Source organism: Naegleria fowleri (assembly GCF_008403515.1).
Source record: "Naegleria fowleri strain ATCC 30894 chromosome Unknown tig60, whole genome shotgun sequence".
NCBI lineage: Eukaryota > Heterolobosea > Eutetramitea > Acrasida > Naegleriidae > Naegleria > Naegleria fowleri.
Genome location: NW_025407992.1, coordinates 64,642 through 79,062, shown reverse-complemented (window position 1 = coordinate 79,062; position 14,421 = coordinate 64,642). Strand labels below are relative to the sequence as shown.

The 14,421-nt window shown below is 36.5% G+C and overlaps 6 protein-coding genes across 6 annotated transcripts; 3 read left to right on the top strand and 3 right to left on the bottom strand.

Moving 5' to 3' along the window:
* Nucleotides 1-357: 357 nt before the first annotated feature.
* FDP41_008118 (uncharacterized protein) lies at nucleotides 358-1,322 on the top strand (the record flags this gene model as incomplete). Its single annotated transcript, XM_044711937.1, has 3 exons — nucleotides 358-419; nucleotides 498-567; nucleotides 738-1,322. The coding sequence occupies 3 exons, from the start codon at nucleotides 358-360 to the stop codon at nucleotides 1,320-1,322; spliced, it is 717 nt and encodes a 238-aa protein (XP_044558127.1).
* A 159-nt stretch (nucleotides 1,323-1,481) lies between these two features.
* FDP41_008117 (uncharacterized protein) lies at nucleotides 1,482-2,825 on the top strand (the record flags this gene model as incomplete). Its single annotated transcript, XM_044711936.1, has 1 exon — nucleotides 1,482-2,825. The coding sequence occupies one exon, from the start codon at nucleotides 1,482-1,484 to the stop codon at nucleotides 2,823-2,825; it is 1,344 nt and encodes a 447-aa protein (XP_044558126.1).
* Nucleotides 2,826-2,857: 32 nt separating this feature from the next.
* FDP41_008116 (uncharacterized protein) lies at nucleotides 2,858-6,327 on the bottom strand (the record flags this gene model as incomplete). The annotated part of the gene is made up of 3 exons (XM_044711935.1): nucleotides 2,858-5,343; nucleotides 5,458-5,965; nucleotides 6,043-6,327. The coding sequence occupies 3 exons, from the start codon at nucleotides 6,325-6,327 to the stop codon at nucleotides 2,858-2,860; spliced, it is 3,279 nt and encodes a 1,092-aa protein (XP_044558125.1).
* A 336-nt stretch (nucleotides 6,328-6,663) lies between these two features.
* Nucleotides 6,664-8,856, bottom strand: FDP41_008115 (uncharacterized protein; the record flags this gene model as incomplete). The annotated part of the gene is made up of 4 exons (XM_044711934.1): nucleotides 6,664-7,141; nucleotides 7,312-7,437; nucleotides 7,647-7,963; nucleotides 8,710-8,856. The coding sequence occupies 4 exons, from the start codon at nucleotides 8,854-8,856 to the stop codon at nucleotides 6,664-6,666; spliced, it is 1,068 nt and encodes a 355-aa protein (XP_044558124.1).
* Nucleotides 8,857-9,727: 871 nt separating this feature from the next.
* FDP41_008114 (uncharacterized protein) lies at nucleotides 9,728-10,694 on the bottom strand (the record flags this gene model as incomplete). The annotated part of the gene is made up of 2 exons (XM_044711933.1): nucleotides 9,728-10,298; nucleotides 10,570-10,694. 2 exons carry the CDS (start codon nucleotides 10,692-10,694, stop codon nucleotides 9,728-9,730), a joined length of 696 nt encoding a protein of 231 aa, XP_044558123.1.
* A 236-nt stretch (nucleotides 10,695-10,930) lies between these two features.
* Nucleotides 10,931-14,330, top strand: FDP41_008113 (uncharacterized protein; the record flags this gene model as incomplete). The annotated part of the gene is made up of 4 exons (XM_044711932.1): nucleotides 10,931-12,524; nucleotides 12,580-13,258; nucleotides 13,318-13,344; nucleotides 13,397-14,330. 4 exons carry the CDS (start codon nucleotides 10,931-10,933, stop codon nucleotides 14,328-14,330), a joined length of 3,234 nt encoding a protein of 1,077 aa, XP_044558122.1.
* Between the last annotated feature and the right edge of the window lie 91 nt (nucleotides 14,331-14,421).

Genomic DNA, 14,421 nt, shown 5'->3' with positions numbered 1-14,421 from the left:
GAGCATTTTCTTGGCTCTAGAATGGCGAGCGTTCAAAGTGGATCGAAATTTTAGCACCAAAATTTTGGTGTTTTTTCTTGATGTAGGGCTATCGTTTCGTAGAAATTCTTTGAAGGAGATGAGCGATATGTCATCTACTTTGACTTCAGTGCAACAGCATCTCTTTTTCTGTTCGAATGCATCCTTTCAAATGTAGTTTTGAAAATTGGAGGGAAATGTTCAAAAAAGATGACCGAAAGTTTGCTCACCGTAAGTTTTCATTCTCATCATCATGCGGCTTACGAATGGAGAGATCCTTCATGACATGGTCGTAATTCCTTCCAGGTGGTCAATACGTTAGATACGTACTATACGGTAATGACAGCAGAATTGGAACAAATAAATCTTGATATTGATCTTATACATACATTTATTAAGAGGTGAGTTGTTTGAGGGTAATTCCGATCCTAATGATGATGATGATGATGAACATGAAAAACACACTCCAACTACAATAGATACGGAAATAGGTATTGGGAAGCCTCGCTGCAAAAGCTCAACAGAATTAAAAAGCAAAAAGAGAATATTGTAAGTAGTAGTAGCCGATTCATGAATCAGTCGTCCTAAAAGCCTCATCATCATTATGGTAGCTCAGAGATGTCAAGTTACAGATCGAACTTTTCAATATCCATGTAGAATCAGGTCGGGAATTGTGCAATCGTTTGGAGAGAATAAATCCAATTATTGTTCGCCCAAAGGATGATGACCTCATAGACGATCAACTCAAACAAGCAAGTGGAAAAGGTACAACAACGTCTTTGGATTCTAACAGAAAGGTCGACTTTCAGACACAACGAAAATTCCTTCGGGATGGATCCGTGCTGATTAATGATAATGTCAGAGAGATTGGTATTGCATCGAGTATTCTGGCCTATTCCAATAGTATCGATGTGAGTAGTGGAGATGAGGACGATGGACCTAAGAGAAGAGTGAATGTACCTCTCGCAGCTGTCGTCACACCATCCACTCAACGAAGCATGAACAACAGGTCATCCTTGTCGACCACGAATGGAGGAGGAGGTGCTAGTGTGTTGAACACCACTCCAATGAATAATGTTTCACCAGCGGAAATTCCATCATCAATCACAACTTCAGCCAATGTCAATACAACTTTCAATGGAAAGACGAGGAAGAAAAAGAAGAGGGCTCAACAATCTCCATCACAAGCAGCCGTACTTGCATCGAAGAAACTAAGTGAAGGAGAGAAGGCATTACGCAAGGATACGATCCTCACGGACACTTCATCCTCCACAGACGAAGAGGATACCTTCGACAGGGATTGAACCATGGAAACGAATTCTATAGTCGGACAGAGAGTACATTTCGTTGTTCGAATGATGACGAATTGATGACAACGGTGTTGGTGAATGAAAGATTTTATTTTTTCACCGCCTTTTTTAACGTTCACATTTTTGAATTTCAACTTTAAAAAAACGGTCAAAATGAGTGGCCACTATCACACCACCACCACCCACGCGAATGAAAGTGTTCTCTTCTCGCCACCACCACCCATGAGAGACTCTTCAGCCATGCAACTCTCATTCGGAGAATCCTCAATGATGATGCTTGCCATGAATAACACCACAACATCAGCCACCATGATGAATGATTCCTTTCAAAACAATACCGGAGAAGTTGTTCTCGGGAGTGATTTAGAGAGCCATCCGAAACTCACTTTTCATCGCCAAGTGGATATTGCTCGTAACAATATTGTGGATGAGGATTTGGAAGGGCAAATGATGGAAAAGCAATTCAAAAAATTGATCTTTTTATATCGTGAGCTCTATTCGAAGAAGCTTTCGCTCTCTCGTTTGGAACATTTGGATGAGAATGGGCACGTGATGGATCGATTCAAATCTCACAGTGTGGATGAAACTGCAGTGGAGAGAGAAAAAACAGCTTACAAGAGTAAGAAGCTTGAAAATCGACAATTAGAGGACGAGTTGGATGAAAAAACGAGACTTCTTTTTGCCAAGTTCGATCAAGTGAAATTCCTCAAACAACAATATGAAAAGATGTTTGAAGCGTTTGAGAGCGAAGCTGCCTCACAAAATGATGAAGATGTCCAAATGGAAACTCATCCAACAGCAGCAACAGCAACCACCGCCGATCAAAGGAATGAAATGCAAACATCCATTACGCCAGAACAATCGTCACAAGATGTTGAAACATCGAGTCAAGATGTAATGCCAGCAGCAGGACCAGCTGTGAATGACACGACAGCAGATGTTGTTCAACCACCAACACACTTTCCAACTGTCCTTGAAGATGATGAACAAGAATTACCAACTGAACCACCAAAGACTTTGGAAGAATATTTGGGAGACACTCGAAAAAGACTCTCTTTTTCAGATGTCGGTGAAGAAGATGATGGTGCGATGGTTGATGAAGACCAACAACAACAATCTTCATACAACGTTGATGATGTCAAGTCGTCCTCTTCAGTGGATAATCCAATTTTATCAGCTGTGAACGAGTTTAAGTTCCTAAAATGGTCTAACTGTATTGATATCATTGATTGTCGAGAATTTCACTCGAAACAAGTGGTCGATGTCGAATTAAGGATACCCTTTTTGACACATGGAGATGAAACTAAGCTCGATGTCTCTCTAACATTCAACAAGGTTAATAAGGAGTCCATTCTCCTCTCTGTACAGTGTGCTCAACCAATATCAAGTCAAAGAGTTGACTTCTCTGACATTATTGATCGAGCAATCAAACAAAACAATGTTTCTTATTTATTTTCTGCAATATCGAGTAGAATTCGATCTTTCAGGAAACAATAAATCAATTTGATTCAATAATTTCAAATTATAATTTAATGTTGTTGTTGGTCTGATTTTGTACTGTTTGCCATGTGAGTACCTCGAGGACTAAACAATTGTTGTTCCTCCTTTTTTGTTTTTTGCTCAATCGTCTTGAACTTGTTCAAAAAGTTGTGGAAATCGGCACTGACTCGAATAGATTCCCTATGATGAACAGGAGAGATTATAGCCATTCGATCTGTTGGTGGTAATCCCTGCTGAGGTGGCACAGATAGATCCTCTAGAGTTGAAGGTTGTGATGTAGTAGTGGTCAGTTTTTGCTCTGCCGTCTGTGTGACAAACTTGAACTTTCCATCATTCTTATACTTGCTTAAAAGCTCTTCTTGCCATGGAGCAATTATCTTCTTTGAAATGTCCGAACCAGAGTTAGAGGTTGAGGTCCTGAAAGTCGATGAAGTGGTACTCTTATTGGATTCTGTGGACAGTCTGTTGCTAATAAGATCATTACTTGTCATGTTGTTCCAATCCATGTTTGTATCTTGTTGGTCGAGTGGTTGTGAAGATGAAACTGTTGTTGAGTTGTTGTTGTTGTTGCTGGAGGGAACTTCTTCTTGTGACAGCGTGTGTGTTGTTGAAATCAATGAAGAAGAACTGTTCTTCCTATCGGATTCATCAATCTTGTCAATTCTAACATAATGATCTATGTCAGTACTTGTCTGAGAAGAATCATGATTTTCTCGCATCGTTTCGACTTGTGAATTCATCTGGTGCGAATTTTGATGATCTTCTCTCTGTTCTGTTTCTTCTTCAATTATTTCACACGTTGTAATTTTCTTGTCGAGTTGATTCGTTGTAGTGTCATTTCTTTCTTCATCCATTGTCGATTTTGAAATTTCATTCTTATTGATTTGTTCTTGCTCTCGATTTTGCATTGTTTGCATGGGTTGTTGTTCTCGTTTGGCATTTTCAAGCATTTCCAAGAATTTTTCAGGAGTCACAATTTCAGAAATTTGATCTCCATGTTCATCTTCATAAACAATTTCATCTCCAATTCGAACGATATATTCATTTTCAAATTCGTCCTCATAAACAATTTCTTTTGAATACATTTCTGAATTAATAATATTTGAAGTTTGATTCTTGTTGGATGACATGATATTAGAATTTTCAATGGTTTGTGAATTTTCTAAAGATGGTTGCTGTGACACTAATGAATCATGCATTTCCACCGATTTCATTTCATCCATAGGTTGTTGTTGATGTTGTTGAAACTCTACAGAATTTGTACTATTGGAATGATTCTTCACAGTAAAGTCATTGTCTTGACTTTCAAATTCTCTCGGAGAATTGGAAATTAACAAAACCGGAGTGGAAGGAGTTCCTCTCGGAGTCATGGTGCTTTTTCGAGTAGGTTGAGAAATGGGTGACATGGATGATGTGACAAGAGTTGTTGATAATGAAACTTGTTCTTTTTCAGAATCTTCTTTTTCATCTTCAATGTAATTTTCATTGATATCTTCTTCATAGTTTTGAAGAATGGTGACAGCAGATGCTTGTTTTTTTGGATAACTCTCAACAAAGGATTGATTTTGAAGTAAAATATTGTCTAATTGAGAAACTTTTTGAATCACATGGTCGAGCTTGGTTTTTGGATTCTTTCGAGATTTTTTCTTAATTCTTTGAGTTTTGAGACATGCCAAATATTTTCTTGCAAGTGATTGAATTCTTAAAATGGAAGGTAAGACCCATGCTTCTGGAATGTCTAAATAACCTCTTGATAAAACTTGACGATTATTATTTGTGACTTTTTCCAAAACTTGTCTATTCTTTTCAATGGCCGACTGAATGGCATTGATCCAACGAGTTTTTGTTTCTTCATTTCTCATTTTGAAAGTATAAATCACATCTTTGGTCACCAGTTGAAACATGTGTGAAAAAGCATGGTCATGATCAGAAATTATTTTTCGAATCCAAATAGATGGACTTTCTTCAAAACTTTCCAATGAAATGTGATACTTGTATCTCATTGATTTCTTTCCTAGTAATGCATCGATTTCTCGAATGCGTTTCTTTTTGGTTGCAGTTTCTCTCAAACCAGTTCTTGGAGTTTGTGGAGTTGAAAAATGAGTACTGCAAATCATGATCATGTCATTAAATAGAAATCCAACACAATGGTAGGAAGGATCTTGGAAAAATTTAGCATTTGTTTCATTTCTGTTGATGGCATCAATATCAAGTCCAGTTGGAGAAATTTTTGAAGATTTTCTTCTCTTTTCAGGGTGACGAGTGGCAAGATTTTTCGTCGTTGTCACGTACATTTCATTTTCATAAATGAAAAGGCGATTGGGTTTTGCAATAGAAATAATGTCACCATTTTCAGATTGTTTTAGAACCTTTTTGTTAATTTCGTAAAATTTGTCCTTATTGTCGAGTTCTGTAATTTGTTGCTCAAACGATTGAGAAACAATTTCAATTAATTTAAAGCTTTCAGAGAGAGGAGAATATTCATCATTGGTCATTGGTGTTAACTTTAACAATTCTATTCATTGTTTTCATTAGAGGAGTTGAATGTTCACACGAACATTCACATGATGTCAATAAAGATGAATTCAAAAAAGATGAATACTGCAAACAATTCATTGCAAAAACCTACGTGTCAACACATCTCTATAATATACAATTCTTCGTAGTGGCATTTTCATGGCCTGAATAATTTCAAATTCATTGCATGGTGAAAATTGCAAAGAATTTGAAAACATTTCTTCATCCTCTCCCAATGCATCTAACAAGAGTTTAGTACAAAAACGTTGCAATTTCTTCACAATAGCCTTAAAGCTCTTATCTTTCAATTTTCGATTCCTAAATTGAATCAAACAAGGTTCCAACATGTGTGAATATTGAACATAATTTTTAAGAAATGGAGAGAGACGAAAGAATGTTTGTCCCAATGAATGTTTCGCTCTCGGAGAGGATCCACTCGGAAGTGTGAGAGTTGGAGAAGAAGAGGATGATGACTGTTGTAAATGTTGTTCAACTTGTTTGAATTGATTCAAGAGCTCAGTATTTACTTTGAAGAGAATGGTTAATTGGGAGAGACAAAACATTCTTTCGACTTCTTCTGGAGTGAGGATGTTACATCTTGCGAGGGATTGGATGATTTTCTGTGACATTTTGGCAATGATATTGATTGTTTTTTTTAATAAACTTTCTAATGTCACTTGTCAAATGTGAAACCTACCTCTTTCAATATTTCAAAATAATTTAAATAAAGGGTTTCTGTCTTGATGAGTTCTTTCAAAATTATCGTTTTACTGCATTGCGATGATGACATTGAGTCTTGACATTCATTTTCAATTCCATTCGAATGTTGCAAATCATAATTTTCGTGATTATTGTTACATCCCGATTCTTGACTGTCGACAGCGTCAATGGCAACACTGAAACGAAGTTGTTGAATGGTGCAAGTCACTGGTGATGATGGTGAGTTGTTGTTGGCTGATGATGGTTGTTTTGGTCGCGGCATTTTTTGACAAGTGACAAGGATGAAGGAGAACGTTTTGCGCATCAGATCGCTCAAACACACCATTTCAAAATCATATGAATTTATTAAGAGTAGAGAAATAAATGTGCTATACAAGCATATACTAGTAGTAACGTATTCACAAGGAACTCACAGAAAGAAGGATTGTGGGATTATTGATGGTAATAAATGTTGCAATAGTTGGGAAGTGTGCATCCATGATGTCACGGAAGTGTGTGAAAAATTAAAAATTCATCACACCAAATAATAATAAGGAACAATCTTGAAAAGAGGATCGATCGTCATAGTTGTGTGTGAAATAAAAATCCAATAATAATATTAATCAGATCGACCAATAACAGTGTTCTTGACAATAGCTTCCTTGACATTGTCAAATACAGTCTTGATTGCTTCTGTATCAGTTGCGCATGTTATCCTGACATCAATCTTCTTTTCATCCTTATCTTCTATACGTTGGAGGAATTTTTCTTTTATGTAGTCAGCACATTGTCTCAAATTAGTATCATCTCCTTCAAAATCAGGGAAAACTTCCTTGAATACACGTTCTTGTAACTTCTTAGCAAACAAGTCACTCTTGTTCAAAAACAAAATAACAGGAGTCTTCTCAAAGAAGTGAGAGTTTACAATTTCATCAAACAAGAGGATGGATTCATCCAAACGATTAGTGCTATCGTCTTCATAACACTTTTGATCAAATTCACTCAAACTGGCAACGAAAATAATAGCTGTGACATCATCGAAACAGTGAATCCATTTCTTTCTTTCGTTACGTTGTCCTCCGACGTCGATCAGAAGCCTATTGAATGTTTTGGTGTGAAAATGGATAAAGAAGGGAATGAGAAGAAGAATTTCCACACACAGTTTGCATATGATTTACATCAAGATGCAAATGTGAAATGTGAGAATCATGTCACCAAAGAGAAACTGTGTGAGTCATGTGTGAATGTTTTCTCTCAAATAACTTACATTTTGAGTCCATCAATCTCGAACCTCAGTTGTACCACACCTGTAGTTTTTATTCTACAGTGGAGAACGTCTTGTTGGTTTGGAATGTAATCTTTCTGAGAAATTCTCTTCAAGTGTGTATAAAAGCTGTTGTTGTGGTTTTGGTTTTGGTGGTTTTGATTTGAAAAAGGAGTGTGAACAAATGACAAAACATTCATTTGTGTGAAAATTGGAAAGAACAACACATGAGGATATCGCAATGGATATATGATCATATAAATCACGAATGCCATTATTGTCAATCATCATGTTAAAAACATTATGAACACTCTCAACAATAGATTCAAAAAACTTACTATTCAGTAGAATCCAACAATTGAAATTCATTTCTACGCTTGTAAACTCCTTGAATTCCAGCATCTTCCCACAAATCCTTCAAATCATTTGCAAAGGCCTCATTATACACCTTGTTGATATTCAAGAGAGAATCATTTTGTAATTCAAGAATTTTGGCTGCCTTTTGTCTATTCTCTGGATTCTCAATGGGAATGTTGAGATCGTGAGAGGCCTGAATGAGTGCTTGCATGGATTGGAGAACGTTAGAGTGAATGGTGTCCACGAAACCGAGTAATTCGTGGTCATTGTAACCTCCGTCGTGTATGATTCTGATTTGCTGTTATTGATGTTGTTTGGAGAGAGTTATCATTGTTTGAAAGTTGTTATTGTTGTTTGGAAATTTGTACGGAGATGACGAGAATGATATTCATGAAAAATCGACCATCATATATCCATATATATAACATTGGATCATTTGAAGCAGCATTGAAATCGTCATTGACACCCACAAAACAGAGAGAACCACAAGGAAAGTGAGTGTGTGTGTGAATCGAGTGATTCAAAAGTGAGTGTGTGTGGTTGTTATTGAACGAGAGAGAAGACATCGTCGCGCATCGCAATCACACATGACCAAGCACAACAACAATCATCATGGCCAAACGCGTTTGGTTCATCAAGAATCATTTTTGGAATCCATTGGTGTGGTCGAAGGTTCACACAACCACGTTCACAGGCAGCAACCACGCAAGCACGCACGCGCCATAGAGAGAAACATTTCATGGAAGAAGAAACAGTTGTAACAGAGAGGTTCATTGTTGTTATTGTTGGAAGAAAAGTGAGATTTACATTGTGTAGTCATGATGATGGATATCAAATGTCATCATCACAGTTGCCGTTCAAAAGGATGATGACGATGGATATTCATGAGGAATTAGTGAACAACATGAATAGTATATTTGTTTTTTGATGGTTATTGTTCAAAACGTATGATTGGTAAAACGCAGTAAAAACATCATTGACACCAATTTGACAAGTGGCATAAAATTACCAAATATATAAATTCATCATCATCATTCTACATACCTTGAAGAGAGTTGATTTTCCTGATTCTCCAGCTCCCAGTAACAACAATTTAATTTCGCTATCCTTTAATCGGTCGCTCTCGAGTAAATCAGTAACTCTCTGGTCCATTTGTTTACCAGCATCTCCTCCTAGACAAGCTTGTCCCATTTTGTTGTTGTTATTGTTGTTGTTGTTGAATAATAATTGTTGTAAATGTCAATAATGATTGATTGTAAAAGAAATTTACAAAGAATGAGATATTGTTGTTGAGAGAAGTAAAAGTAAAAATAGGCGAACGGGAACAGCCGTGAAGATGATGTTTTGGAAGAGTGTTGAACAACAAATTTGATGCGGTTGATGATGTTGTTGTTTCTTTTTGATGACCGTTAAGTTAGCGTATTTTTTTGCAAGTGGATTTTGACATTTGACGTACCGAGTTACAATGGTTTGGTTCAAAAAAAGCAGCTATCATATAATGAATGCTTGATGAACTGGGTAATGTTTTTGAGAGAGGCCTGACATTCTCATAAGAGCTTTGACATCCAAAGAGGACTCTGTCAACAATCAATGCCACACGAAAGGGAACCAGATGACACACTCGAATACAACCAACCACCACTCGTGGGAGGAGTGCTGTTGTCAAGCATTTGGTCAAAAGTGGATAGCACCCTTCGTGAGAGAGAGAGATGATTGAATTTATTGCGTCCTACTAATGGCGACAAGAATTTCGAATTCTTGTCAGAAGAGGACAAGGATATGAGATTAATAAAATTGGCAACTTGCTCTTAATTAATAATTAAATTTGATGAAACGATTGGGAAGAAATGGATTCGCCCATATCGAAATTTCGTTGTTACAAATTATTGTATTCAAATGATGTTTAAACAACTGTAGAGTGCTTGTTGGAAAATTAACCTCCAAAATTAAGAACCAAGATTAAGGGATCATTAAATATTCCAATCTCCCATCATGACCATTCAGGTCAGATGTGATCAAATTCATACACAAGTTATCTTTTATGGATACAATTTAAACAGTTTTATACGTTGGATGGATTCGATTGTGATCCTCCTCCTCTGTTGAAAATGCTGTCTGTGCTGAATAGTCTGGCAAGCACACTTTGCAAGAGTCCTCGTTCGATAATGAAATTTTTCAATTCACTTCCAGTATCAATTCTGGAACATTTCACAAATCCGTAGAGTTGAATGCATGTCAACACGAGAGCAAAAATTACAACGACCATCCATTGGAAATTAAATCTAATAAAGCATACTAGAGAGAGTAAAATCCAAATTACAGGTTGTGTGTACATAGATCCCCAGAAAATCATCTTATCTAATCTGTGAATTTGCTTGCTGTCACTCTTGTTCTCGAATCTCCACACACTTGTTCCGTCTTGTTTAATATCATTCCACCATCTCAAAGCTACCAAATATCGACCTGTGATATTTTTAACTGTCCAAAAGTCAAACGATAATAGCAGAACAACTAGAACAAATACTAGAACAAAATTATCAGTGAAAATAGTCAAAAACAAATAGCAAAGTAGTGCTGCAATTTTGAAGAAGAGATGGAAAAAACAAACTACAGGATGTCCACAAGGGCAGCCTCTGCAAATATCGAACAAGAAATATTAGAAATTAAAAAATTAATAATTAATAATTAATTGTCAAGTATGTAAATGAAATAATGTAATAATGACAATATATCCATATTTCATGATAGAACATGATAAGCGTGATCCGAATATGTGATATACACAAGGTGTATTTGTATCCACAATTGTCGTGATTTAATCATCATAAAACATATTTATCATACAACCGATCAAAATAATTTTCATGGTCATCTATCATCGCCCGACGCTATTTTTCAACCTACTGATTATAACTATTGATCAACGTATTCATCACTGAATTATTATCAATACCATCTCCGGATCTCAATGGAGCAGTACTTTCACCGGGAAGAGGTTCATCAAACGAAGGAGGTTGATAGGAAGACATTTTTTGATTTGGAATTGACTTTGATCATCCTTTATGAAGACAGATAGGTATTCTTTTACATTCAACCATCCTATTATTGTCTGAAGCGTGATGAATTTCATTTCCAATAAAAACACCTCAACTGTTGTTGTTGTAGTATCCAATCCTTTCTTCAAGGCTTTTATGTATCAAGGCTTTGATTCCAACAAAAAGATCTTCAATGTAAATAAAAAGGCTTTCAATTAATTCGAAAAAAAATGGCAAGAAAGAAGTCCATGGTGGTGTCGTCCTCTACTACTCCTCAGCAGCATCAACAACAACGACGACAAGCATTGAAGGCCTTTTCTCGCACCTCTTCCTCAACGGATCCACAATCTTCATCATCATCGTATGAGGAACCAAGAAGTTTTGATCAACAAATGTCGGAGCGGAAGAATCTCGAGGAGGAAGGGTTGAAGAAATTGATGAAAATGAAGTATGAAAAAGAACTGTTGGAGAGGAGACAGAAAGAATTGGAATTGATTGAAAAATTCGAAAATAAGAAAGAATCCAGTGTTTGCGAGAATTTGCTTGTGCAGGAAATTACTAAACATCAAACTGAGGATGCCCAAGTGAAATTAAACGTGGGTGGGAAATTTTTTGTTACATCCACGAGCACAATCAACAAGCGAGAAAACATGTTGAAGGTGATGCTGAATTCTGACTTTGCCATTGACAAAGATGACAATGGCTGTATTGTATTTGCGGATAGAAGCCCTGAATATTTCCCAATTATTTTAGAGCATGTCCGAACAGGGTCAACAAATTATGTTGGGCTTTGGGAAGAGAAAACCTTGGAGTCTTTGGAACGACTGAAAAAACTCCTAGTGGAGTCTGATTATTTTGGAACCTCAAAGCTGAGTGCAAGAGTGGCTACCATGATCAGAGAAATAGAACAGACAATATATGACAGGAACGAAAGAGAGTTGCAAAGATTAAAAATGGAGAAGAGACGGAAAGCAGCAGAAAGTCAGCTTGAAGAAAAGTTGAATTCAACCATGACAAGCGATCAACAACAGGCAGATCAGAAGTGGCTGAGAATTTTCACAAATATGACATCAAAACATAAAGAGGTTTTCGAAAAGCAATTACAGAACATTGAAAGCAATTTGTCAACAGAGAAAGAAAAAATCAGAGAGCGAGAAAATAATATTAAGGCATCCACAGTAACTTTTAATGTTAGAGGTAAAAAGTTCTCTATTGGTATGGAGAAGATACTAATGCAACCTGAGAGCGTTTTCTACACCCTTATCAATGAAATGAACAATCAAGAGGTATTTGTTGACAGAGATCCTGATGTCTTCTCGTATCTTGTAGATTACCTGCAAAAAGGAAATGATGACATTTCTCTTCCAAAAGAATATTCCAAACGAAAAGTCATCTACAAGGAAGCAAAAGAGTTTAAACTTCAAGGATTGATTGATTTATTGGACCCATTGAGATATCCCATTGAAGATATTGGCGAAACGAACCTAAAGATCAAGAAGGAAGAAGATTTCTTAAGAAATTTATTCGTTATTGATCGAAATAACCCTATATTGGATGATTCTTATCTTCATCTTGTGAATGTATTCGACGAGAAGCACCAAGTAAGAGATATTTTCCAGCACAGAGGCCCTCAAGAAACTGTACCTTTGTTGTTTGATTTTGAAAATTCATCAGAAGCTGAGAAACTGTTGAATCCAAAATCTGGTCTCATTAAGCCCCCTATACCGAAAGTTTGTGATTCGAGAGAAGATTTCTTCACACAATTCAATGCTTTTACTTGTGGGTTGTTCAAAGATATGGACTGGAGCAATGTATTTGCAGCAGGTAAGTATAGGAAAAATTATAGATTTTGAGAAAATATAAAAAATGTAATATTAAGGTGGAGGAATATTGGCATGTCTTCTTCAAGTACCACATGAAAAAGAAAATACTTCTCAAATTGCTAATAACATTGTAGAAGATGAGAAAAAGTCTCCGTTAGAAAAAAGCTATTGGGAAGATGATGACGATTCAGAAGTAGAGACAAGTGATAGTGACTATTTTACATCTTCCTCAGATGAGGAATATCGTATGAGCTTGCCTAAACCAAAGAAAATTTTACCAAAACTACAAAAGGGGACAACAGATCAACGATTGTTCAAGTATTATTCGAACTCAAAAATGTGGCAAAACAGTGACATTGATTTATTCCTTTATGGGCTCACTGAGAACCAAGCCGAGGCAAAGATCGTGTACTTGTATCAGCTTTTTCAGAAAAATTTAGAACATGCAACTCAATTTCTTGAGGAATATGCTGTTAAGAAAGATGAGACATCAGTACTTAAGGACATATTGATCATTAGAACAGAGCATGCCATAACTTTTCGGTTTTCTCATTCCATTCGACCAGTTCAAATTATTCTTCGACTGTACAGAAGCCCAACTGAGATTTTGTGTGGGTTTGACATTCCTTGTTGCTGTGTCGGTTTTGATGGTAATCAAGTGTATTGTTTACCTAGGGCAGCCGAAAGTTTAGCAACAAGATGTAATATTGTTGATCCAGATCGACAATCAACAACGTAAGTTTTAAGCTGTTGTAATTTGACCTTGATTCAATGCTTTATTTACCATCCATCAGATATGAAACGAGACTTGTAAAATATGCGTAAGTAATCACATTTTGAATATTTCAATCTAATCTAACAATATCGCTTTAGTCAGAGAGGATTTAGAATTGGAGTGGCAGGGTATGATCCAAACAAGGTGAGACATCCAGCTCTCAAAGACTCTCGTTACTTGAGAGATGTTTATTATTACTATTATCATTCAAGCGGTGTTGACGACTCTGCTAACATGAAAAAAGTTACAGGACTTGCAAGAATTTTAATGATACTCCAGGGCTATATTCATTGCCGTCAAAAGAATCGTGCATTGTGGAGTGTTGGTGGAGGAAGTACAATTGAAAAAACAGAACGATTATTACAACCTTCAAAACTTCATGATTATGAAGAACTGAATTATTCTTCCAACTCTTACCTAAATGCGTCAACTTTGTACAATCACATTTCAGGAAGATTATGGTGGGCAAAACATGTCTTGCACAGAAAACCTTTCTTTGATTATGCTCTCAATGACATTAACAAAATTTTACATCCTTCGAAACAGAGAAGTACACTCCCTCGTAAGATCAATTGGATCACTGTGGAACCTGGACGTCAATTCGTTGGAAGCTTTCATCCAGAGACTCGAAATTTCTTCAAAGACGCCTATTTAAATCCTAAAGGAGAGCAGAAAAGAAAGTACAAATATCAATGGCAGAGAAAATATGGCCAGGACGGAAAGTTTGACGCTAAAACCAGTACGGCTTTGGAAAAACAATATCGTCGATTCTTAAAATCTGGAAATGAGGCTGATCGATTATTTTCAGTCTCCCCTGACATGCACATTGATTTTCAAACCAGATGTATTTATGACAAGCGTGGTGTTTACGTTGCGTCGGTGTACCGAGAAAAAATTGAGAGCTCTGTCAAGGTTGTGAAAAGAGTGCCCAAAATTTCCTTCGAAAGTCACAATGATCTCTTGCACGAAGACAATGAAAATGATTGGGAAACCATTGATTCGGATAGCGACTCTGAGAAAAGCTTGGATTAATTTCATGCAAAATGACTCTTAATTTTATTGAGATAATCAGCTAACCAGGACGAATTCACGAGCTTTAAGAAGGATGTGATAAATTATTCAC